The sequence below is a fragment of the Peromyscus eremicus genome, chromosome 16_21, assembly GCF_949786415.1.
Source record: "Peromyscus eremicus chromosome 16_21, PerEre_H2_v1, whole genome shotgun sequence".
Lineage (NCBI taxonomy): Eukaryota > Metazoa > Chordata > Mammalia > Rodentia > Cricetidae > Peromyscus > Peromyscus eremicus.
Genome location: NC_081432.1, coordinates 2,163,108 through 2,184,612, shown reverse-complemented (window position 1 = coordinate 2,184,612; position 21,505 = coordinate 2,163,108). Strand labels below are relative to the sequence as shown.

The 21,505-nt window shown below is 51.0% G+C and overlaps 2 protein-coding genes and 1 long non-coding RNA gene across 26 annotated transcripts; 2 read left to right on the top strand and 1 right to left on the bottom strand.

The window, feature by feature from the left end:
- Positions 1–90: 90 nt before the first annotated feature.
- Apom (apolipoprotein M) lies at positions 91–6,767 on the bottom strand. Of its 6 annotated transcripts, none has more exons than XM_059282345.1 (7): positions 5,523–6,767; positions 2,903–3,291; positions 2,520–2,674; positions 2,181–2,260; positions 1,787–1,885; positions 1,530–1,628; positions 91–229 (listed from the first exon to the last, which is right to left on the bottom strand). In XM_059282345.1, exons 2-7 carry the CDS (start codon positions 3,014–3,016, stop codon positions 198–200), a joined length of 579 nt encoding a protein of 192 aa, XP_059138328.1. In that variant the 5' UTR covers positions 3,017–3,291; positions 5,523–6,767; the 3' UTR covers positions 91–197. The 6 variants fall into 6 exon arrangements, with proteins under 6 accessions (XP_059138328.1, XP_059138327.1, XP_059138332.1 ...); XM_059282344.1 differs by having other exon boundaries at positions 6,413–6,767; XM_059282349.1 differs by having other exon boundaries at positions 3,144–3,291; positions 6,413–6,580.
- Positions 957–3,494, top strand: LOC131926756 (uncharacterized). The gene is made up of 2 exons (XR_009383559.1): positions 957–2,015; positions 3,183–3,494. It is a non-coding gene; the product is annotated as an uncharacterized LOC131926756 (long non-coding RNA).
- Bag6 (BAG cochaperone 6) lies at positions 6,293–19,981 on the top strand. 19 transcript variants are annotated; one of them, XM_059282327.1, is made up of 26 exons: positions 6,293–6,563; positions 7,214–7,334; positions 10,420–10,537; positions 10,635–10,831; positions 11,073–11,126; positions 11,288–11,362; positions 12,851–13,089; positions 13,469–13,598; positions 13,973–14,170; positions 14,358–14,610; positions 14,865–14,942; positions 15,055–15,162; positions 15,281–15,393; positions 15,482–15,566; positions 15,876–16,231; positions 16,790–17,081; positions 17,230–17,399; positions 17,552–17,605; positions 17,730–17,832; positions 17,919–18,043; positions 18,188–18,334; positions 18,429–18,488; positions 18,597–18,740; positions 18,817–18,924; positions 19,390–19,536; positions 19,816–19,981. In XM_059282327.1, exons 2-26 carry the CDS (start codon positions 7,227–7,229, stop codon positions 19,909–19,911), a joined length of 3,558 nt encoding a protein of 1,185 aa, XP_059138310.1. In that variant the 5' UTR covers positions 6,293–6,563; positions 7,214–7,226; the 3' UTR covers positions 19,912–19,981. The 19 variants fall into 19 exon arrangements, with proteins under 19 accessions (XP_059138310.1, XP_059138305.1, XP_059138312.1 ...); XM_059282322.1 differs by having other exon boundaries at positions 15,479–15,566; XM_059282323.1 differs by lacking the exon at positions 6,293–6,563 and adding an exon at positions 6,612–6,728 and having other exon boundaries at positions 15,479–15,566.
- Positions 19,982–21,505: the final 1,524 nt, after the last annotated feature.

The following is a 21,505-nucleotide window of genomic DNA, read 5'->3' as shown; positions in this document are numbered from 1 at the left end:
TTCCTGATGCCTAACAGCTGGGGGTGTTAGGTGGTAGAGGTTCCGTCCTGGGGGAGAAGTGACTGATGTCTGCAGACAAAATCCAGGAGATGAGGATTGAAAAACCATCTTTATTAACCTTGACAGGGAGTGGAGAGTCTCCAACGTCTCCCCTCGCAGCTCAGCGCCCACCTTGGCTGTCTGGGACACAGATGAAGTTACGGGTCACTTGCTGACAGCTGGCAGGCCTCTGTGAGGGGGGGGGGAGAGGATGAGAGGTTGGAAAGGAAGTCCAGGTAGTGGGTACGGAGCACGGAAAGAGACCCTTTCCGTCTATACCTGGCCCTTTCCTCCCTATAGTCTCTAAAGCAGTGGTTCTCAACCTGTGGGTTGTGACCCTTGGGGGGGGTTGAATAACTGTTTCACAGGGGTCAAATATCAGATATCCTGCATATCAGGTATTTACGTTATGATTCACAACAATAGCAGAGTTACAGTTACCAAGTGGCAACAAAATAATTTTATGGCTGGAGGTCACCACAACATGAGGAACTATTAAAGGGTCACAGCCTTAGGGAGGTTGAGAACCACTGCTCTAAAGACTCAGAGACTTGTCAGGCGGTGGTGGCGCACGCCTTTAATCCCAGCACTCGGGAGGCAGAGCCAGGTGGATCTCTGTGAGTTCGAGGCCAGCCTGGGCTACAGAGTGAGTTCCAGAAAAGGCGCAAGACAGGGAAACTCTGTCTTGAAAAACCGGAATAAAAAAAAAAAAAAGGATTCAGAGAATTTTTATTTTTTATTTTTTATTTTTTTTTTTTTTGGTTTTTCGAGACAGGGTTTCTCTGTGCAGCTTTGCGCCTTTTTCCTGGAACTCACTTGGTAGCCCAGGCTGGCCTCGAACTCACAGAGATCCACCTGGCTCTGCCTCCCGAGTGCTGGGATTAAAGGCGTGCGCCACCACCGCCCGGCTCGAATTTTTAGTTTTGAGAGACAGTCTCGCTATATAGCCCTAGCTGTCCTGAAACTAACTGTGTAGAACAGGTTGGCTTCAAACTTATGGCAATTCTTCTACCTCCGCCACCTGAGTACGGAGATTACAAGTGTGTGCCACTAATGACCAAAAGCCTCTTTAAAAAAAAAAAAAAAAGATTTATTTTATGTATATGAGTGCTCTATCTGCATGTACACCTTTATGCCAAAAGAGGGAATCAGATCCAATGATAGATGGTTGGGAGCCACCATGTAGTTACTGGGAATTGAACTCAGGACCTCTGGAAGAGAAGCCAGTGCTCTTAACCTCTGAGCCATCTCTCCAGCCCCCAAAAGCCTCTTTCGAGTCACCCAGAGCCCTCCTTGGTGACTCCACAGCTCTTATCCAATCCTGGTGCCATTCTAGTCCATGAAAATTAGAGGGGTCAATGTACCCATTCTGATAATGTCTGCCTATGGCCACGGCCTCTGATGACATTGCACCGAGCTCTTTACAATACCCACAGAAGACTTGGGAGTGGTGACTCCCAGACCTCTCCTGGGAGACTTCGACCCCTCACCTTGATTCCTGGGAGTCACTAAGAAGGCTCTGAAGTCCAAGCAGGAGGCCAGAGACTGGAATTCCTCCACACATTTCTCTGGAGGGTGTGGTGATCGATCTGGAAGGACAGGGAGCAACCGGGCTGGTCAACATTCCTGCTTCTCAGCTCTGCCCACCAATTCCCAAAGGACCTGGTAAAGATGCCCATCCTGCTTTGAAAGGGGTCCTTTAGCCCTCCAGTCTCCCTGGGCACTCCCGCTTTGTACCACCACTCACTGTAGAGGAGAAAGCGCTGGTAACCCTGGCCCATCTCTTTCAGCATGATTCCCCCTGGGCACGAGCTGGAGAAGAGGTCTGTTCTCATGTCAGGCCGGCCTGTCAGGAACATGAGAGGACAGACGCAAAACCAAGCTGAGTCGGGCCTAGTAGTGCAGGGCCATGATCCCAGCTGCTCAGGAAGCTGAGGCAGGAGGATTTCACATTCAAGGCCTGCCTGGGCTATAGGGTGAGTTCAACCATCAGGGCAACGAAAGGTTGGAGAAGGGTCTGGGGATATAGTTCAGTGATGGCCTGCTTCCCTAGCATGCCAAAGGTCCCAGGTTCAGTCCTCACTTCTGAGGGGGAAACAGCTCAGGGAGAGTAGAGAAGGGGAGGGCTGGTGGGAACCAACCTTCAGTTCTGAGATCTGTGTTTCCTTTCCCCTCAGTCAAGTGGTATATCCATTTCCGGGGCACACAGACCCCATTTTTCCTGCAGAGGTGGTGGTAGCAAGGTAGAAAGATGGAGTGTCATTCCAGGCACACGCTGCCACCTTTACTTATTTTTCTCTTACCCTTTCCCACACCCCAGCTCTTTGGGATAGCTAGGTCCATCCTATCAACAGAAAGTGACTTGTAAGCTGTTGAGTTCAGTGGGCAAGGAGTGATGGAGCTCGAGTCTGGGTGGGGTGATTGCTTACAGTTCGGGCAGAGAACACACCCAGTGGTGCCTCTGCCTCCTCACCACTCACGTGCGGATGGCGGCGCGAAGCTGGAGCTGCCTTGGGGCAGAGCCGGTCGCCATGTTGAAGACAATGTTGTCCACGGAGTCAAAAGTAGCCAACTCTTCCTTGGTGGGGGCTGCTCCTGCGATGAAGTACCACAGGCCCAGGTGGGGCTCTGGGGACTGGACGAGCGAGCAAAAGAATGAATTAGCAGGTCCGTCGCAAAACCCAGGCAGCCTCTCCATCAGTCAGTCGACCAAGATTCAGGGCCAGGAGGTGCTGGTGGTTGTTCCTGTTTCCACACACCCCCCTTCCTCCCCTCCTTTCCCAACACGCTTGCTGGTGATCTTGAGCTGCCCACCCACGACTTTGCGCGTCCACTACTGGCTTTCCCCTTCCCCAGTCCATACCTCCTTCTCGCCCACTTCCAGCGCTGTTAGCTGACTGTGCTCAGGGCACTGGGTCATGGAGTTAAAGAGAAGGCCATAGAGGTAGAGCACAGCTGCCCAGACTTGGTGGAACATCTCAGGCAGGAGAGGAGAGAGCTGGTGCTTGCAGGAGAGGGATTTCTGCCCTAACTGGTCTCTGCTGGCCTGGCGGCTCAGTCCACTCTGCTTTCAGCCCCCTTGCGTCGACCCTTGACCCTTTTACCTGCTAATAAGTAACTTCAACCTTGTTTTCCAACCCAAGCATGGATTAGCCACAGCACTGGGGCCTCCCCCGCTCTTCCGGATGCAACCACTCTACAGTGTACCCTGCATGTCCAGCGACTCTGAGGCGTTCGGAGGAGAGCTGAGCCCTACAGTAGAAACCTGTATCTGTATCTGAATTGGAGCTCTGCTGTGTTGTGAAGCACCGAGGAAAAGTGACTTCATTATTAGGTCTTTCATTCATTCACTTGGCAAATTTGGGGATTTCAGTTATTTGCCAGGAACTGGCTAATCCTGGGGGACATTTTTTTTTTTTAAATAACGGAAAAACAGCTTTACAAACAAACCATTGCAATACAAGTTGATAAGTGTTAGAACAAGCACCAGCCAGTCGCTGGGGCATGATGGATTTCTCTTTCTTTTTTTTTCTTTTTGTTTTTTTCAAGACAGAGTCTCAATACGTAGCTCTGCCTGTCCTGGAATTCACTCTGTAGACCAGGCTGGACTCACAGAGGTCTGCCTGGCTCTACTAAAAGCATGTGCCACCACCACCACCACCACCACCCCTGGTGATCCCTCTTGATGCTGGGGATCAAACTTAGAACTTCATGCATACCAGGCATGCTCACATGCACAGTAGTACCAATGACCCACATCCCCAGCCTCCTGGGACAACTGTATTAATCTCTCTTTTTCCACCTGTGGAATGGGCAACTCAGTAATCTCAGATGAGACCATGTCACACCAAGTCAGAAGTAAATATCCACTATCATTAGTAACTGCAAAGCACCCACTGCAATTGCTGGTAATAATTTCGCTAGATTGTCAAGATTTAAATGTAGTGTCCAGAGACAGTCACTGGATAGTCTTAGTGTGTGGAGCTGTCAATGCAGAGAGGTGGGACTTTTTTACGTAAATCTGTGGACTGCCACAAAAATTTTGGGATTCTTGAGAAGCCTGCCGCTGTGTCTTGGGTGTATGCCATCTTCCCAAGTGTCTGTCTCTGCCTTAAGGCCCGTGCTTAAATATATATAAAAATAAACTCCAACTTTTCTTTAAACACAAGTCTCCTGAGAAGTGAGACTTGCTAAGGGGTTGTGATTTATTTCAAGGGATGATGGTGCAGGTCTTCAGTACTGGGAAGGCTGAGGAAGGAGGAGTGCTGAAAGGAAAAATCAGCTCAGGAGCCCTAAAGCCAAGTTCTCAGCACAAAGGAGATTTATTTGCCCCAGAGGGACAGAGGGCAGGGAATAAGAGACAAAGACAGGAGATACAGGAAGAGGGAGAAGGGGAAGGGAACAAGGGAGAGGGGCAGGGATATTTGTCCTGGTATGTTACAGAGGACCGCCTCTGGGTGGAGAGGAGACAGATATGGCACGTAGGAAAATGGCAGTTTATAAAGGTAAAAAGGGAAACCCCATGTTAGGATGAGGTGTTTAATTTTGACTAGACATGTTAATTAAGGGGGCTTTTGATTGCTGGACTTCAATACTTTGATAGCTGGTCCTTGGTAGTCAGCCTCAGGAGGAAGTGGCCAAAGGGGATAGACATTGGTGACTAGCTTTAGGAATGTAATCTGTTTTTTAGCAAGGCAAAGAATGAGAGAGAAAGGCAAGGCCTGCCAGAGCCATGCTCTCCATACTCAAGCTGGCCAGAGTCCCTTCAACTGCCATTCAGGCCACCCTTGGTTACATACCTAATACTACCTTGCTTCAAAACAATCACAAAAAATGAGGATGGTAGTAGGCATGATTACTCTGGGATTTGTATGTGGGAGCAAACTTGGGCTTGCCAGACAAGTGCCCTACCACTCAAGCCCTTGAAATCTTCATAATAAAAAACTAAAATGTAGGTTTGGGTAAAGAGATACCAAGCCAAACCTGAGGACCTGATTTTGATCCCCCCATCCCCATAGTGGATAGAAGACATCAACACGTTTCTCCACACTTACGCTACGCTCTGGCAGATGCAAGGTACACAGCCCGCCCCAAAAGTAGTGTTGAACGGGGTTGGGGATTTAGCTCATTGGTAGAGCACTTGCCTAGCAAGCACAAGGCAAGGCCCTGGGTTCGGCCCTCAGTTCCGGGGGGGAAAAAAAAAGTGTTGAAATTTAAAAAAATTATTTAATCCCAGCATTCAGGAGACAGTCAGGTGGATCTCTCTGAATTCCAGGACAGCCAGACCTACATAGTGAAACTCTGTCTCGAAAAACATAAATAAATGTAGTCTGGTACAGTCTGGCAGGGTGCCATACGACTTTAATCCCAGCACTGTGCGGGATTATGAGTTCTAGGCAATTCAGGGCAACACAGTGAGATAGTATGTACAAGTCTCATCATACAAGCTGACACAAAGTAATCGCTCGCTGAACAGTGCTTACTGGAACTCTCATCGGTACCGGCATCTAGGTGAAGTGGTGAAGGCGGCAGAGAAATTGTAACCGTCCCGCCCTGTACACCTCCCCTGGCGGCGAGCCTTCGATCCCTTCTCTTGTCCTTGAATCCGACCCCCAAGAACCCCGATTTTTGTCTTCTTTTTTCGAGGGTTTCTCTGTGTAGCCCTGGCTGTGGTGGAACTCACGGAGACGCCTGCCTCTGCCTCCCAAGTGCTGGGATTAAAGGCGGGCGCCGCCACGCCGGGCTCCGTTTTCCTTTATTCACAAATTTTAAAAAGCAGTAAAATGCTTAGTTGTCCTAAAACATTGAGTTCCCTCGGTGCTCTCAACCAAAGGCCTATATGATGCCCCAAGAGTCTGCAAAACGCCCAACCGCCCTAATCCGGCCAGGACCAGAGACGGCGGTCGGAGCAAACACAGCCTACGGCACGCCCCCAACCGTCCAGGGAAAAAGTGGCTTCCGGAAGCGCAGGCATGTCAAGAGGACCAGAGGCCTCGCAGCGCTTTAGGTGGCTAGGACCGTGCCTGTAGATTTTCTTGGTCCGTCAAACCACGACTGTAGACTAACGCGGTGTAATCCCCACAAATCCCTGACAGCGTCCGCAGCGTCTCGGGGTAGGGGCAGCATGCCGCTCAGTAATTTTTTCCCCAGGCGTTACAGTAGCCACCTTGGTCGTGCAGCGCTCCGGCGCGCGCAGGGAAGAAACGCACACGGCCCGAGGGGGGCGGGGAAGTACTTAAAGTGTGCGCACGCGTACTGCGGCTCACGCAGGCGCAGTGCGGTCCCCCGGGCGACGGCGGCGGCGGCTCCTCGGGGTGTTCGGCTCCCTCCCATCTACGCCGACCCCGGCCCGTCTCGCCCCCCAGAAACTCACTGTTCGGGGCTGTGGACTTTCTCATCGTGCCCCACGAAAGTCAATTGGGGGGAGCCTGGGGCAGCCGGAAGTACCGCCTCGAGATCCCCAAATACTATCGGGGAAACGGAAGTGGCCTTTGGTGCCAGGTTGGGGGAGACCGGAAGTGACGGTACCGTGGGGAAGCCGGGGGCGGAGCCACAGGGTGGTGGGCTGTGTGTGTGTGTGTGTGTTTGTATGTGTTTGGCCGCGTGTTGGCTCAGTCGCGTTGCTGGAACACCGACGACGGAAGGCGGAGGCGGAAGGAGGGGCGGTCAGCGAGCCGGTCCAGGCTCCCGTGAGTGTCTGCGGTCTTGGGGCTGTGGTGATTTAGGCGGGTTCGAGCGTGGTGGCGCGCGTGCGCGGAGCCACTCTCTCGGCCGAGTCCGGCGCCCCCCCCCCCCCCCCCCCGGCGTCGTCCTGGGATTTCCCGATCTCTCGGGCCCTTGCTCGGTCGCGACCGGTGATGACACTGGTCTCTGGTCGGTCTCGTGCTTGCTTGCCCGATTCCCGGCCCAACTGGCTCTCCCTATTGTGATTGGCATCGTGGAGCCCCTCCCACCCCTCGTCCTTCACCTCCCTATGCCGTCCATCTCCTGCCCTTTGTGTTTCTCTTCCTGTGTCTCGGAACCAAAAAGGAGGGATGGGGTCGAGGATGAATATATGGGCTTGTGTATGAGAGACTTTTAAGGGGTCGGGGCGGAGATTGGGCCCAGAGAGTCTTCCGGGTGTATGAAATAGAGTGCGGGCGACAGCGAACCTCCCCCCCTCGTTCTTCCTTAGAGAGCTGTCGGCCATGGAGCCGAGTGATAGTTCCAGCACCACTATGGAGGAGCCCGACAGCCTGGAGGTCCTGGTGAAGACCCTGGACTCTCAGACTCGGACTTTTATTGTGGGGGCCCAGGTGAGAGAGACAGCGGTACTTTGTAGCGACGATACCCGCTTTGGCTCGTTGGTCTTCCAAGGGATGAGCCTGGTTTTCTGGTCATTGACTCCTCTTTGTCCCTTCCTGGTTAGAACATCCGAGGTTCTTTCTGAGTGAGGAGGTGGTTACTGTGGAGTGAGGCAGATTTCGTTCTGCCTCTCTTCACCTTGATGGAACTCAGTGAGGAGGGAAATGCAGAGGAGGAATCTATACCTATCCTGGGCGGACCTCAGCCCAAAGGGACAGACAAGACTCCGGCCTTTGGGACCGGAAATAGCACAGAGACCTCAGACAAATATGGTGTGTTTGTTCTTTTTTTAACAACTTGTTCACAGGTTTATACTCTATTTATAGATTCTAGGAAGCTGCTTTCATACACTGTTAAGTAGAATTGCCAATATCTGAGGCACAGTTTGAATCTCAGTGTTATAAAGTGCAGTGTGGACACAGTTGTCTTCGTTTTTACTGCATAATTCTTTGAGAAAAAAAATCGTGAGTTGGTCATTTTCGTGGTTTTCAAAAACATTTAAAACACCACATACACTTGTGAGTAGGTGTATGTGATAATTAATTCTGGCCCTTACCAAGAGTTAATTGTCTAATTAGGAAGATTATTTTTGGGGGTCAGGGAAAAACAATGTCTCATATAGCTCAGGCTGACCTTGACCTCCTGACCATTTTGCCTCCGTTGTCTATGCTAAGATTTTAGATTTAGGTTGTGTGTACCATACCTGACTTGTTTTTGCCTTTTTTTTTTTTTTTTCCTTTTGAGGTAGGGTCTTTTTGTTTGTTTGTTTTTGTTTTTTTTTTTTTTTGGACAGGGTTTCTCTGTAGCCCTGGCTTTCCTGGAACTCACTCTGTAGGCCAGGCTGGTCTTGAACTCAGAGATCCGCCTGTCTCTGCCTCCCAAGTGCTGAGATTAAAGGCATGCACCACCAGTGCCAGCTGAGGTAGGATTTTAAGTAGTTCACTATGTCTTAACTGATGGTCTTGGATCCTCCTGTCTCTGCTCTCCAGGGTTGGGGGTTCAGGTGTGTGCTGCCACACTGCTTTTGTTTTGGTTCTTCCCCCCTTCCCTTATTTTTTGGGGAGTTCCTGCTGGGCATTGAACTTAGGACCTGCACAAAGTATCTACTACTGAACTGTAGGTAACCTTGTGCCGCCTCCTTACCTTCTTCATTAGTTATTTTTCTAGTTCCTGGTTCCCAACCCGGTGATACTTGCCATTGGTGGTGATGGTTTTTCTGGGGGAGGATGTCAATCTCCCTCTCCCCCGATAGGTTTCTCTGTGTACTTCTGGCTGTCCTGGAACTCGCTCTGTAAACCAGGCTGGCCTAGAACTCACAGTGTGCTGGGATTAAAGGTATTCACCACCACCGCTTGGCTTCATTTTATTTATTTATTTTTTTATTTTTATTTATTTATTTTTTTATTTTTCCGAGACAGGGTTTCTCTGTGTAGTTTTGGTGCCTGTCCTGGATCTCACTCTGTAGACCAGGCTGGCCTCGAACTCACAGAGATCCGCCTGCCTCTGCCTCCCGAGTGCTGGGATTAAAGGCGTGCGCCGCCGCCGCCGCCACCCGGCCAATTTTTTGTTTGTTTTTTGAGACAGGGTCTCACTATGCACACTGTGTAGTCCAGGTTGTCTTGGAACTCACTGTGTAGACCAGGCTGGCCTCAAGCTCACAGAAATCTTCCTGTGCTGGGATTAAAGGCGTGTACCATCATGCCTGGCTTTTATTTTTATTTTATGTGTGAGTGTTTTGTCTGCAGGTGTGTAAGTGCACCAATGTGTGTGATTGGTGCCCGAAAAGGTCGGAAGAGGACATCAGGTCCTGTAACCTGTGGCCTTTTCCTCTTGTTGTGGTAGTTAGGAAATCATAGTCCCTACTCTGTTATGTGTGGATGGTTGTAAACCACTATGTGCTAGGAATTAAACTCAGGTCCTGTGCAAGAGCAACAAGTGTTCTTAACCTCTTTTTGTATTTTGTATTTTAAGTCAGGGTCTCACTTTGTAGTCATGGCTGGCCTGGTAGTCACAGAGATCCACCTGCTTCTATCTCCATGCGATTAGAGGCTTGTGCCTCAATGCCCACCTGTTTTTAGCTTTGAGATTACGGCCATGAGCTCCTGGTACGGTTTTATATTTAGAAAAGCATCACCAGTATCTCTAGATACTAAGCCAAGAAGGAGAAAAGGAGAGCTGTTTGGCTTTTTTCTTGTAAGATTTATTTTTATTTTATTTGTTTACTGTTGTTATTATTATGGTTTCTATTTGTTTTGTTTTTTTTGTTTGTTTGTTTGTTTTTTTTGGTTTTTGGTTTTTCGAGACAGGGTTTCTCTGTGTAGCTTTGCGCCTTTCCTGGGACTCACTTGGTAGTCCAGGCTGGCCTTGAACTCACAGAGATCCGCCTGGCTCTGCCTCGCGAGTGCTGGGATTAAAGGCGTGCGCCACCACCGCCTGGCTTCTATTTGGATTTTTTTGGAGACAGAGTCTCTCTACACAGCTCTGGCAGTCTTGGAACTTAATGTGTAGACTAGGATGGCCTCAAACTCAAAAGCTCCACCTGCCTCTGCCTCACGAGTGCTGGAGGCATACACCACCACTCCCCTCTTACTTTTAATCATGTATTGGTTTGTGTGTGGGGGGCGTGGTGTGTGTGTGTGCCTGTGAGTACAAGTGCTCATAGAGTGCAGAGACGCTGGGTCCCTTGGAGCTGGATTTACCAGTAGTTGTGAGCTGCTGCCCAGTATGGGTGCTGGAAATTGAACTGAGGTAGGTCCTGGGCAAGAACAGTGTTAGCGTTTAACCACTGAGCCATTTCTCCAGCCTGCCTTTTTTTATTTCTTAGTGGTGTTTTCTCTTTCACCCCTTTTACCCAGCTTTGTTTATTGTCTGTTTGGGGTTTTTGTTTGTTTCGTTTTTGGCTCCATAAACACCTGCCTGTTGATGCAGTTGGCTAGTGACACTGTTTGATTCTGACCTCACTCGTCCCCTGAAGTCAGGCGTCCCACTTAGCTCTTTCCTTTGTTTTCTGATTCCAACTCATGGCTCTCCTTTCAGATGAACGTAAAGGAGTTTAAGGAGCATATTGCTGCCTCTGTCAGCATCCCTTCCGAGAAACAACGGCTCATATACCAGGGCCGGGTTCTGCAAGATGATAAGAAGCTCCAGGAATACAGTAAGGGACTGGGGGAGCTGCTCGAGATTAAGGTTGTTGTTTGGAGGCCATGGGTTTACCTACTTACAAGTTTTGGTGTGCATCTCTTTTTCTGCAGATGTTGGGGGAAAGGTTATCCACCTGGTGGAACGGGCTCCTCCTCAGACTCAGCTCCCTTCTGGAGCATCTTCTGGGACAGGGTCTGCCTCAGCTACTCATGGTGGGGCACCCCTGCCTGGCACTCGGGGGCCTGGAGCCTCTGTTCATGACCGGAATGCCAACAGCTATGTCATGGTTGGAACCTTCAATCTCCCTGTGAGCCTGTGTTTGTCATGTGGGAGGGTTTTGTTGGGAAGAGGAGCTTTTGTTAGGGCAGCTGCAGGGAGCGTAGAAGATGGGTGTCTTGAGTTCTTGCCTGGAGTTTGGGAAACCCTCTGACCTATACTGGCCTCAGTTTTTGAGGACAAGAGGGTAGGGACTCTAGAAAAGGAATTGGCAGTATGGAGGCCTTAGTATGTGGCTTCTCCCAGAGCAACTTCCCTTACCCTTTCCCCAGAGTGACGGCTCTGCTGTGGATGTTCACATCAACATGGAACAGGCCCCAATTCAGGTATTCAGGGGCCTGGGAGGGTCAGGGAAGGGGATCTGGGAGAAGGAGGCCATAAGGTGGGGGAGGACCTGGCTGAGGAGATGCCTGGGAGCTGTTGTAGTATGTTGTGGAGCTCATGGCTTCGTCTCAGACCTGCCCTGATCATCCTCCTTATATTATAGAGTGAGCCCCGGGTACGGCTGGTGATGGCTCAGCACATGATCAGAGATATACAGACCTTACTGTCCCGGATGGAGGTGAGTGGGCAAGTCTGTCAGGCTAGAGTTTCTTCTCATGGTCTTGCAGTAAGAACAGTCCTAGCCACACGCACATTGGCTGCAGTCTGCCTTTCTGCTCTAGGTTTTCTGTGTAGTTGTTCTTTCAGGCAAAGAAAGTCTCTCTGTGAGGCTGTCTTGTTCCTGCCAGTCTGCCTGCCGCAGCTTCTCAAGTGAGACTTAGAGGCTTGTGCCACTGTTCTAGGCTGCTGCCAATCTTCCTGACGATGATGTGTCATAGATTCCCTTCATTGAAAGAAGTAGCCCTTTTTTAAAAAAACAAAACCAAACTCATTCTGTCCTGGGCTTTCTTGATTCACAGTGTGCCTCCTAACTCATCCTCTTAGGTGCTGTGATTATAGGTGTGAGGCACATGCATGGCTGCATGCCACAGTTTTTTAAATTCCTTTTTCCTTTCTTTTTTGTTTTTGTTTTTGTTTTGTTTTGTTTTTCAAGACAGGGTTTCTCTGTGTAGCTTTGCGCCTTTCCTGGAACTCACTTGGTAGCCCAGGCTGGCCTCGAACTCACAGAAATTCACCTGGCTCTGCCTCCCGAGTGCTGGGATTAAAGGCGTGCGCCACCACCGCCCGGCTCTTTCTTTTCTTTTCTTTTCTTTTCTTTTCTTTTCTTTTCTTTTCTTTCTTTCTCTTCTTTCTTTTCTTTCTTTCTTTCTTTAGACGAGACTGGCTTTGAACTCAGAGATCTTCCTGCCTCTGCCTCCCAAGTGCTGAGATGGGAAAGGTGTGCTCCTCCACCACCACCTGGCAGGTTTTTTTTTGTTGTTGTTGTTTTGTTTTTAAGATTTACTTATTATGTATACAGTGTTCTGCCTACATGTATGCTTGCAGGTCAGAAGAGGGCATCAGATCTCATTAAAGATGGTTGTGAGTCACCATGTGGTTGCTGGAAATTGAACTCAGGACCTCTGGAAGAGCAGCCAGTGCTCTTAACTGCTGAGCCATCTCTCCAGCCCCGCCTGGCAGCTTTTGATTTTTTTTTTTTTTTTTTTTTTAATATGTACTGGTGTTTTCCCTGTATGAGGGTGTTGGATATTTTGAACTGGAGTTACAGTTGTGAGCCACTATGTAGGTGCTGAGAATTGAGCCCACGTCCTCTGGAAGAAGAACCAGAGCTCTTAACCATTGAGCCATTTCTCCAGTCCCCAGTTTTTGAATTTCTTAACTGTCATGTTCAGTATGGGGGTATCCTAACTTTATCAGTTTTGTTATAGCCACAGCTTGTGGCCATTTCCTCTCCTTATGAAAGTTAGGAAAACATAGTCTCTACTCTGTAAATATTACAGATACTTACTGTGCATCCAATTTCTGCCAGTCATAGGGATACACAGCCCTGCCTTCAGGGAGCCTCAGTGGGGCATCATCTCCACTCTTGACTTCCTTGGTCTGCATAATCCTCAGCAGCAGTAATTTCATCTTGCCCTTGGTGTCCTTACTCTTCTTCCACATTCAGTGTCGAGGGGGACCCCAAGCACAGGCTAGTCAGCCACCCCCGCAGACGCCGACTGTGGCCTCGGAGACAGTAGCCTTGAACTCACAAACATCAGAACCAGTCGAAAGTGAAGCACCTCCTCGAGAGCCTATGGAGTCAGAAGAAATGGAGGAACGCACCCCAGCCCAGACTCCAGAGCTTACCCCTTCTGGCCCAGCTCCAGCGGGCCCCACACCTGCGCCAGAGACGAATGCACCCAAGTGAGAGATGGAGGGAACCTTTGGGGACTTGGAGGAGTGGTCACGGGGGTAGTGTGAGGACCAGGAAGGATGTGAAGGGAGGAAAGTGCTTGCTGGGGGGTCTTAGTGGTTGTAGTATTGTGGGGTCAAAGGGCGGCTCTTAGGTAGCACTGTTGTCTCTGAGGCAAGATTGTCTGATGTCTCCCAAGCTGTGGTTCGCAGAAGCCTGCTCTGGTTTTGAGCTCTCATTGCCTCCTTTGCACAGGACCTTGCTGGACAGGGGGGACGTTTGCTTTCTCCTTTCCATCTCTGCTTGTCTTAGGAGAGCAAAGAGAATCCCAGGGGATGGCAGGGGTCTCCTGAGGAAAGCCTCAGCTCAACTGCCCTGGTGTTTCCGCAGCCACCCTTCCCCTGCAGAGCATGTGGAGGTGCTCCAGGAGCTGCAGCGCTTGCAGCGCCGTCTCCAGCCCTTCCTGCAGCGCTACTGTGAGGTCCTAGGTGCTGCTGCCACTACGGACTACAACAACAATGTGAGCCTTTTGATGGCCTTCCCTCCTAATAGCTGGAAGCAACAGATGCAGATGCAGACAGCTCTTCACTGTCCTCAGTGTTAGCACAGAACCCCCTCGCTAGGTGAATGGTCTGCTGTGATGGGGATGACAGTCTTTGGACCTATTGTGTTCTTAGTTATTTAGGAAGTCTACCGAGTGAAAAAGAATTATACATGGTTACTTAACCTTTGCTGTGTTTTGTGGAAAGCTCTGTGTACATTAAATAGCATTTACTTGAAAATTGAAAAGCTTTGGTTTATGTAGAAGTTTCCAAAGACAGAGGCCGTGACAGTCTGAGAAGGCATCATCCCTATTCCTAATTTCCTGCTTTTCTGGGTTTGACCTGGGCACAGCATGAGGGCCGTGAGGAGGACCAGAGGTTGATCAACTTGGTGGGGGAGAGCCTTCGGTTACTGGGCAACACTTTCGTGGCACTGTCTGATCTGCGCTGCAATCTAGCCTGTGCACCCCCACGGCACCTACATGTGGTACGGCCAATGTCTCACTACACGACTCCCATGGTGCTCCAGCAGGCGGCCATTCCCATTCAGGTGGGTTCAGGGAACCTGGCTGGAGGGAGAGCAGAGGGCATGGTAGACTAGGATGACCCAAATGGCTGCTGGGAGGCTAGAGAGCAAGAAAACTGGGGAAACCTGTGATGACAAAGCATGTGGAGTCTTTAGACTCTAGGTTAGACCCTTGTGTTTTCTCATCTCTGCCTGTCCATCTCTCTTCCAGATCAATGTGGGAACTACTGTGACCATGACAGGCAATGGGTCTAGGGCTCCACCAGCCCCTAGTTCGGAGGCAGCATCCCCAGGTTCTGGCCAGGCCTCATCCCTGCCTCCGTCTGCTACCACTGTTGACTCATCAACTGAAGGAGCTCCCCCACCGGGGCCAGCTCCACCACCAGCTACCAGCCATCCACGGGTCATCCGGATTTCCCATCAGAGCGTGGAACCTGTGGTCATGATGCACATGAACATTCAAGGTGAGTTAGGGACAGTTGCTGGCAGAAAAGAGCAGCAGGAGCCGGGAGGGAAGGCCGGCTCTAGAGCTGCGGTTTGGGAAGGGGCAGGAGGGAAGGGGTTCCTCCTTGGGTTTGTGTAAAGGGAACCCAGCCTTCCTGTTGCAGTGGAGGAAAGGACAGGGTTTCTGGAGGCCTAAAGAATGGAAGATCTCAGGAGGGTACAGCCAAGCTTGGCCCTGCCATTCTGATATTTTCTGGCTGTCTTCCCTGCTCAGATTCTGGATCACAGCCTGGCGGTGGCCCAAGTGCTCCCACTGGTCCCCTGGGACCTCCTGGTCATGGACAGACCCTGGGTAAGAATGAGATTATCAGAACAGGCTGAGAGCTCTGGGTAGAAAAGGGGTAGGGCTGAGTGGGTGGGTTGAAGGGGTCCAGGTTCAAGGTTACATCAGACCCACCCCCCAGGCTCCACCCTCATCCAGCTGCCCTCCCTGCCCCCTGAGTTCATGCACGCCGTCGCCCACCAGATCACTCATCAGGCCATGGTGGCAGCTGTTGCCTCCGCGGCCGCAGGTAATGACCTGGAAAGGGAGGCCTGGGAGGTGGGGCCTAGTTCATGGTGGTGGGTATTGTCTGCTGGCGGGCAAGGACTGAGCCCTCAGCCATCTTTGGTCTCTCTTTCTGCCCACAGGACAGCAGGTGCCTGGCTTCCCCACAGCACCGACTCGGGTGGTGATTGCCCGGCCCACTCCTCCACAGGCTCGGCCTTCCCATCCTGGGGGTCCTCCCGTCTCTGGGACTCTGGTGAGCAAGGGTTGGGGGAAACACCCGTGGGAAATCCTGGTGGATTGTGGGAAGGACAAGACTGAATCCTTTTCCTGTCCTCCAGCAGGGCACTGGGCTAGGTACAAACACTTCATTGGCCCAAATGGTGAGCGGCCTTGTGGGGCAACTTCTTATGCAGCCTGTCCTTGTGGGTGAGTCCTATTCTTCTCTAGCTCAAACTTTCTGTGTTACCAGCTGCAGCTGGTAATGATAGTACATGCTTGGATTACTGAGTTCAAGGACATCCTAGATCATAGACTTTCAATTTCTAAGCTAGCCTGGGCTACTGAGTAAGATTTCGGGGCAAAGGGGCATCTGTGACAACTGTCCTGATGACCCTTCTGTCCTGCTCACTGTATGTCCTAGTCCTTGTAGAACGTCTTAGTTCTTAAAGACCAGAATGGGGCAGCTATAATCTGGCTTTTATTCAAATTGTACTTTTTTTTTTTGGTTCCTGACAGCTCAGGGGACTCCAGGAATGGCTCCGGCTCCGGCCCCGGCTCCGGCCCCGGCTCCGGCCCCGGCTCCGGCCCCGGCTCCGGCCCCGGCTCCGGCTCCGGCTCCAGCTCCTGCCACTGCTTCAGCTAGTGCTGGCACTACCAACACAGCTACAACCGCTGGCCCTGCTCCTGGGGGTCCTGCCCAGCCTCCACCTCCTCAGCCCTCTGCAGCTGACCTTCAGTTCTCTCAGCTCCTGGGGAACCTGCTGGGGCCTGCAGGGCCAGGGGCCGGCGGGCCTGGCCTGGCCTCTCCCACCATCACTGTTGCAATGCCCGGGGTTCCCGCCTTTCTCCAGGGCATGACTGATTTCTTGCAGGTGAGTGGCTGTCCTGCCCTTTATCCCCCAGCCCATTAGAACATTGGTACTTGGTTGCCATTCTGTAGCTGCTGAGTAAGTAGTGATGTGAGAGGGGAGGGGACCTGAAAATTCCTGGATGCCTGCCTGGAAGTTAGCTCCACTCCTGCTTCCTGGTCTGAGAGGCAGGGAGGTGGTTGTTGGGTTTCATGCCCTCTGTTGAGTGTCTGTCCCTGAGTGTTAGGGCTTAAGTTAAGATCAGAGCTAGCTCTCGCCGCTCTTTCAGAGGGACCTGGGTTCGATTTCCAGCACCCACATCTGCAACTCCAGTTCCAGGGATCTGTTGCCCTCTTCTGGTCCACATGGGAACAAGGCACACATTTCACAGACATATAGGCAAGCAGAATGCCCATACACATGGAGTACAGTGATAAAAATGTCTGTTCGGTTGTTGTTTTAAGACCAGAATCCAGCTCTCTTCCCCTTCTCCTTTGCCTGTTGTTTTGTGCCCTCTTGATGCAATTTCATGTCCTTGACCCTGTGGTCTTTGTCTTCTCTTCTCAATTCCTTCTCTGCTAGGCATCACAGACTGCCCCTCCACCACCTCCACCACCGCCACCCCCACCCCCTGCCCCCGAGCAGCAGACCACACCCCCACCAGGGTCCCCTTCTGGTGGAACAGGGAGTCCTGGAGGCTTAGGTCCTGAGAGCCTGCCGCCAGAGTTTTTCACCTCAGTGGTGCAGGGCGTGCTGAGCTCCCTCCTGGGCTCCCTGGGGGCTAGGGCTGGCAGCAGTGAGAGCATTGCTGCCTTCATCCAGCGCCTCAGTGGATCCAGCAATATCTTTGAGCCTGGGGCTGATGGGGCTCTTGGTAAGCAAAATGGGGGTGCTGTGGTCTTGGGAACTGGCAGGGGTTGGGAGGTAGTTGGCTTTTCTTTACTAAAAAGGATTAGGCTGACAGCTTGTGTGGGCTAGGCAAGGAGGCGAAGGCAATTGCTTACTTCTGCCCCTCTCCCTAGGATTCTTTGGAGCTCTGCTCTCTCTTTTGTGCCAGAACTTCTCCATGGTGGATGTGGTCATGCTTCTCCATGGGCATTTCCAGCCACTGCAGCGGCTCCAGCCGCAGCTGCGATCTTTCTTCCACCAGCACTACCTGGGTGGTCAGGAGCCCACACCTGGCAACATCCGGGTAAATGAAGGCCCAGGACTCCAGAGCTTTCCTTCCTTCCCACCTCCATTCCTTAATCCCTCCTGCCTCTTTGTCAGTGAAAGCTCTGCTTCCGCCCAAGGCCTAGACTTAGAGGAGATGGGTGGGACTAAACCTGTGATGTTTCCCTACAGATGGCAACCCACACATTGATCACTGGGCTGGAAGAATATGTACGGGAGAGTTTCGTGAGTATCCTTGGTGTATTTTTTTCCTGTCTAGGCTTGGGTGGGGAACCTGGGGGTCCCTGCTGCCTCCACCTTCTAGATCCTCAAGGTCCTGATTTGGAGATCTTGGTGTGTCTTGTCTCAGTCTTTGGTGCAGGTTCAGCCAGGTGTGGACATCATCCGGACAAATTTAGAATTTCTCCAAGAGCAGTTTAACAGCATCGCTGCCCATGTGCTGCACTGCACAGGTCAGGCCAGGGGCCAGCCAGGGAGAGGGGTGTACTGGCTGTGCAGGACTGCCGGAATCATGTGCCCTCTCACATCCTCCCTGCAGACAGTGGATTTGGAGCCCGGTTGCTGGAGCTGTGTAACCAGGGCCTGTTTGAGTGCTTGGCCCTGAACCTGCACTGCTTGGGGGGACAGCAGATGGAGCTCGCTGCTGTCATCAATGGCCGAATTGTAAGCACCCCCTGACACTAGGTCTCTAGCGTCTTTGTTATTCCGTCTTACAGTTTTATATTTCTTCTCCAAACACTATACCCCTTGCCCTAGCTGTAGATTGCACAGGCAGGTTGCAAGTGAAGTCTGCTTTCTAACCTTCAGCGTCGCATGTCTCGTGGAGTGAACCCATCCTTGGTGAGCTGGCTGACAACTATGATGGGACTGAGGCTTCAGGTGGTCTTGGAGCACATGCCTGTGGGCCCTGACGCCATTCTCAGATATGTTCGCAGGGTCGGTGACCCCCCTCAGGTAAGGGACCCGATCAACTGGGGTCGGGGTGTCAGGAAACTGGAGATGGCCTGGACTGACACCTCCCACCTCTTTTCTTTGTCTGATTTCACAGGCACTTCCTGAAGAGCCGATGGAAGTTCAGGGAGCAGAAAGAACTTCCCCTGAACCTCAGGTACCAGGGAGAGGTTGAGAGGCCAGATAATGTGTAGATGGCTGGAAGAAAAGGGACTTGGGGGCAAAGAATTCTGAAGTCTGGACCTTCCTGCCATCTGCCTTCCAGCGGGAGAATGCTTCCCCAGCCCCTGGGACAACAGCAGAAGAAGCCATGTCCCGAGGTCCACCCCCTGCTCCTGAAGGGGGTTCCCGAGATGAACAGGATGGAGCTTCAGCCGATGCAGAACCTTGGGCAGCTGCGGTTCCCCCAGTAAGTGGCAGGAGGTGATCCAGTGGGAGTAAGAGCTGTAAATTGTAGGAATTATTTCAAATCCTTTCCTCCCCAGGAATGGGTCCCTATTATTCAGCAGGACATTCAGAGCCAGCGGAAGGTGAAACCTCAGCCGCCCCTGAGTGATGCCTACCTCAGTGGTATGCCTGCCAAGAGACGCAAGGTTGGTCTGTCTCTTTCCTGAGGATGTCTCTGTCTAGTACCCTTGCTGAGCTAGAGGCTTTTGCTTGTTAGTTCAGTTTCTTTATCTAGTTAGGAAGCCTGTTTTGGGGGTCAGGCTTGTTCTTGATTGGTACATGTGACTACATGGGCTTTCATCGTATGTTTCTGGCAGTTCTGGTACCTTAGCTGTGTGATTTCCCAAGTGATAAGGGTCCACTGTGTAAGGTGGGCTTTGCCTTGAAGAGTAGCTAGTGATGAGTCTCAGGTGGTCTGACCTGCTGGTGCCTTCTTTATAATCCAACGGTTTTTGGCCATAATTAGGAAGGCATTTCTGCTGTTAAAACCACATGCAGACTGTTCCCCACCCTGTGCTAGCTTAAACACTGGTTAACTAATGGAAAGGGTGAGCTGGGTGGTGGCACTGGGTCTGATGTTGATCCCCTTTTCCCTCTCAACCTGTCCCCAGACAATGCAGGGTGAGGGCCCCCAGCTGCTACTCTCAGAGGCAGTGAGCCGGGCAGCTAAGGCAGCCGGAGCTCGGCCCCTGACAAGCCCCGAGAGCCTGAGCCGGGACCTGGAGGCACCAGAGGTTCAGGAGAGCTACAGGCAGCAGGTGCCCCCACTTTGCAGCAGAATAGGGATGGTCTATTGGGAGGGGTTGGGCCAGGTTCCTGCTTCCTGAATCTATTCAGAGATGAATTGGTAGTGTGGGGCCTGCCGGTTGGTGGTCGAGGTTTTCCTTGTGGCATTTGGGAAGGCTCAGCAGTCTCATTGGGCTTGCCAGCATGGCTGGCGGGGAAGTATTTTCTGAGGGTTGGTCTTTGTACCTGCTGGGATCATAGGGCTAACTAAACCAGGGCTCCTCCGACCTGCTTGTGCTTTCTCTTTATAGCTCCGGTCTGATATCCAAAAACGACTGCAGGAAGATCCCAACTACAGCCCCCAGCGCTTCCCTAATGCCCACCGGGCATTTGCTGATGACCCCTAGCTTTCTCATCAGGGGACCATTTCCCCCTTCCTTCACAGTATTTAAGAAATAAAAGTCGGATTTTCCTGGCTCCTTTGTCTGGTAGTGTTGAGTACCTTCTTCATTTTCTTCACACATTTCATCAAATAATCCCTAGGAACCATCATACTCCCCTTATGGAGTGTGTGCAAGCCTGTCAGTGGTTTGAACCTTTGTAAAAAGATGGTACTCAAAATGCTATAAGAGAGCCGGGCGGTGGTGGCGCACGCCTTTAATCCCAGCACTCGGGAGGCAGAGCCAGGCGGATCTCTGTGAGTTCGAGGCCAGCCTGGGCTACCAAGTGAGTTCCAGGAAAGGCGCAAAACTACACAGAGAAACCCTGCCTCGAAAAACCAAAAAAAAAAAAAAAAAAAAGATGTAATTGAACAAGTGGGCCGGGATGGCCACATCCCAACCCCAGCAGGCAGCAGAACTTGGCAGTGTCAGCCATGTGGTTCTGAATTTTGAGTCAAGGATACAAGAAAGGGGTTATGGAATCTCCCTCCATGGCTAAAGAAGGTGATGCTGTGAAAGTGAATCCTAGATTGCCATAGAGACCCAAGATGTTGGAGATGCCTGAGTCATGGGAATCTACTAAGGAGAGCTGCTAACAGCGAGTGGAACCAGCCTAAGAGAGAGGTTGTGTTGCAGTCAACAAAGAAGGGAGTTAGGGCTCTGAAGAGTGCTTTGACATCAGACATGGAGGTGCAGTTTTTGCCTGGCTGGTTTTGTCTTACTTTGGTATTTCTTCACTATGTTTGGAATGGTAATGTATCATTATTCGTTGTATAGGGGATTACAGTTGAGATTGCATGAATCTCAGAAGGGAATTTAAACTTTTAAACATTGAGACAACTGTGACTGAGTTTTGAAAGTGGAGTGAATGTATTTGTATTATATTGTTACAAGCTTATGGAAACCAGGGAATGTAATTGGCTGGCCCCCATAAACTCACAGAGAGTGGCACTAATAGGTAAAGTGTTACTGTTAAGGGTGGGCTTTGAGGTCTTTTTGCTAAAGCTATGCTCAGTGTGACACAGTAATGGAAATCATCAAAGACAGAAAGCTGATTATGAAAATGTGTTTGAATGAGGCGGCTGTTTCAGCTCCAGCAAGTAGAACTTGGCAGCTTCAGCCACATGGTTCTGGCTTAGTCAAGGTTACAAAAAAAAAAAAAGATATAGTCCTGTAAGAGGACCAAGCTACACAACTGTTAACATATATGCAGTGTCCAAGTCAGTCTCATACAGGTTCCTTGGTTGTCAGTGTTGGGGAGGCTGCAGCCAGAATGCAAAACAGATGAATTTAAAAAAAAAGGGGGGGGTATGGAATTTCCCTTCTTGCTAGAGAAAGCATGACGTGTATCTGGGACATCTTTGCATGGAGGATCAGAGGGGTCACTATGTGAAGTTGAAGCCTGGACTGTGTTGGAATCCTCAATATTTTGGAGTTGCCAGAGCCATAGGATACCTGCTGAAGAAAGCTGCTAACAGGGCATGGAACCAGCCCAAGAAAAGTTGTAGTCAATAAAGCTGACAGGATCTGAAGAGCATTTTGACATCAGACATGGAGATGC

Coding starts and splice junctions, on each gene's coding strand:
- Apom (XM_059282345.1), bottom strand. CDS start 3,016: ATGTTCCACCAAGTCTGGGCAGCTGTGCTCTACCTCTATGGCCTTCTC. Junction 2,261..2,519: donor CTTCGCGCCGCCATCCGCAC/GTGAGTGGTGAG, acceptor CCACCTCTGCAG/GAAAAATGGGGTCTGTGTGC. Junction 1,629..1,786: donor CCAGCGCTTTCTCCTCTACA/GTGAGTGGTGGT, acceptor CTGTCCTTCCAG/ATCGATCACCACACCCTCCA.
- Bag6 (XM_059282322.1), top strand. CDS start 7,227: ATGGAGCCGAGTGATAGTTCCAGCACCACTATGGAGGAGCCCGACAGC. Junction 11,363..12,850: donor CCTTACTGTCCCGGATGGAG/GTGAGTGGGCAA, acceptor TTCCACATTCAG/TGTCGAGGGGGACCCCAAGC. Junction 14,171..14,357: donor AGGCGGCCATTCCCATTCAG/GTGGGTTCAGGG, acceptor TCTCTCTTCCAG/ATCAATGTGGGAACTACTGT.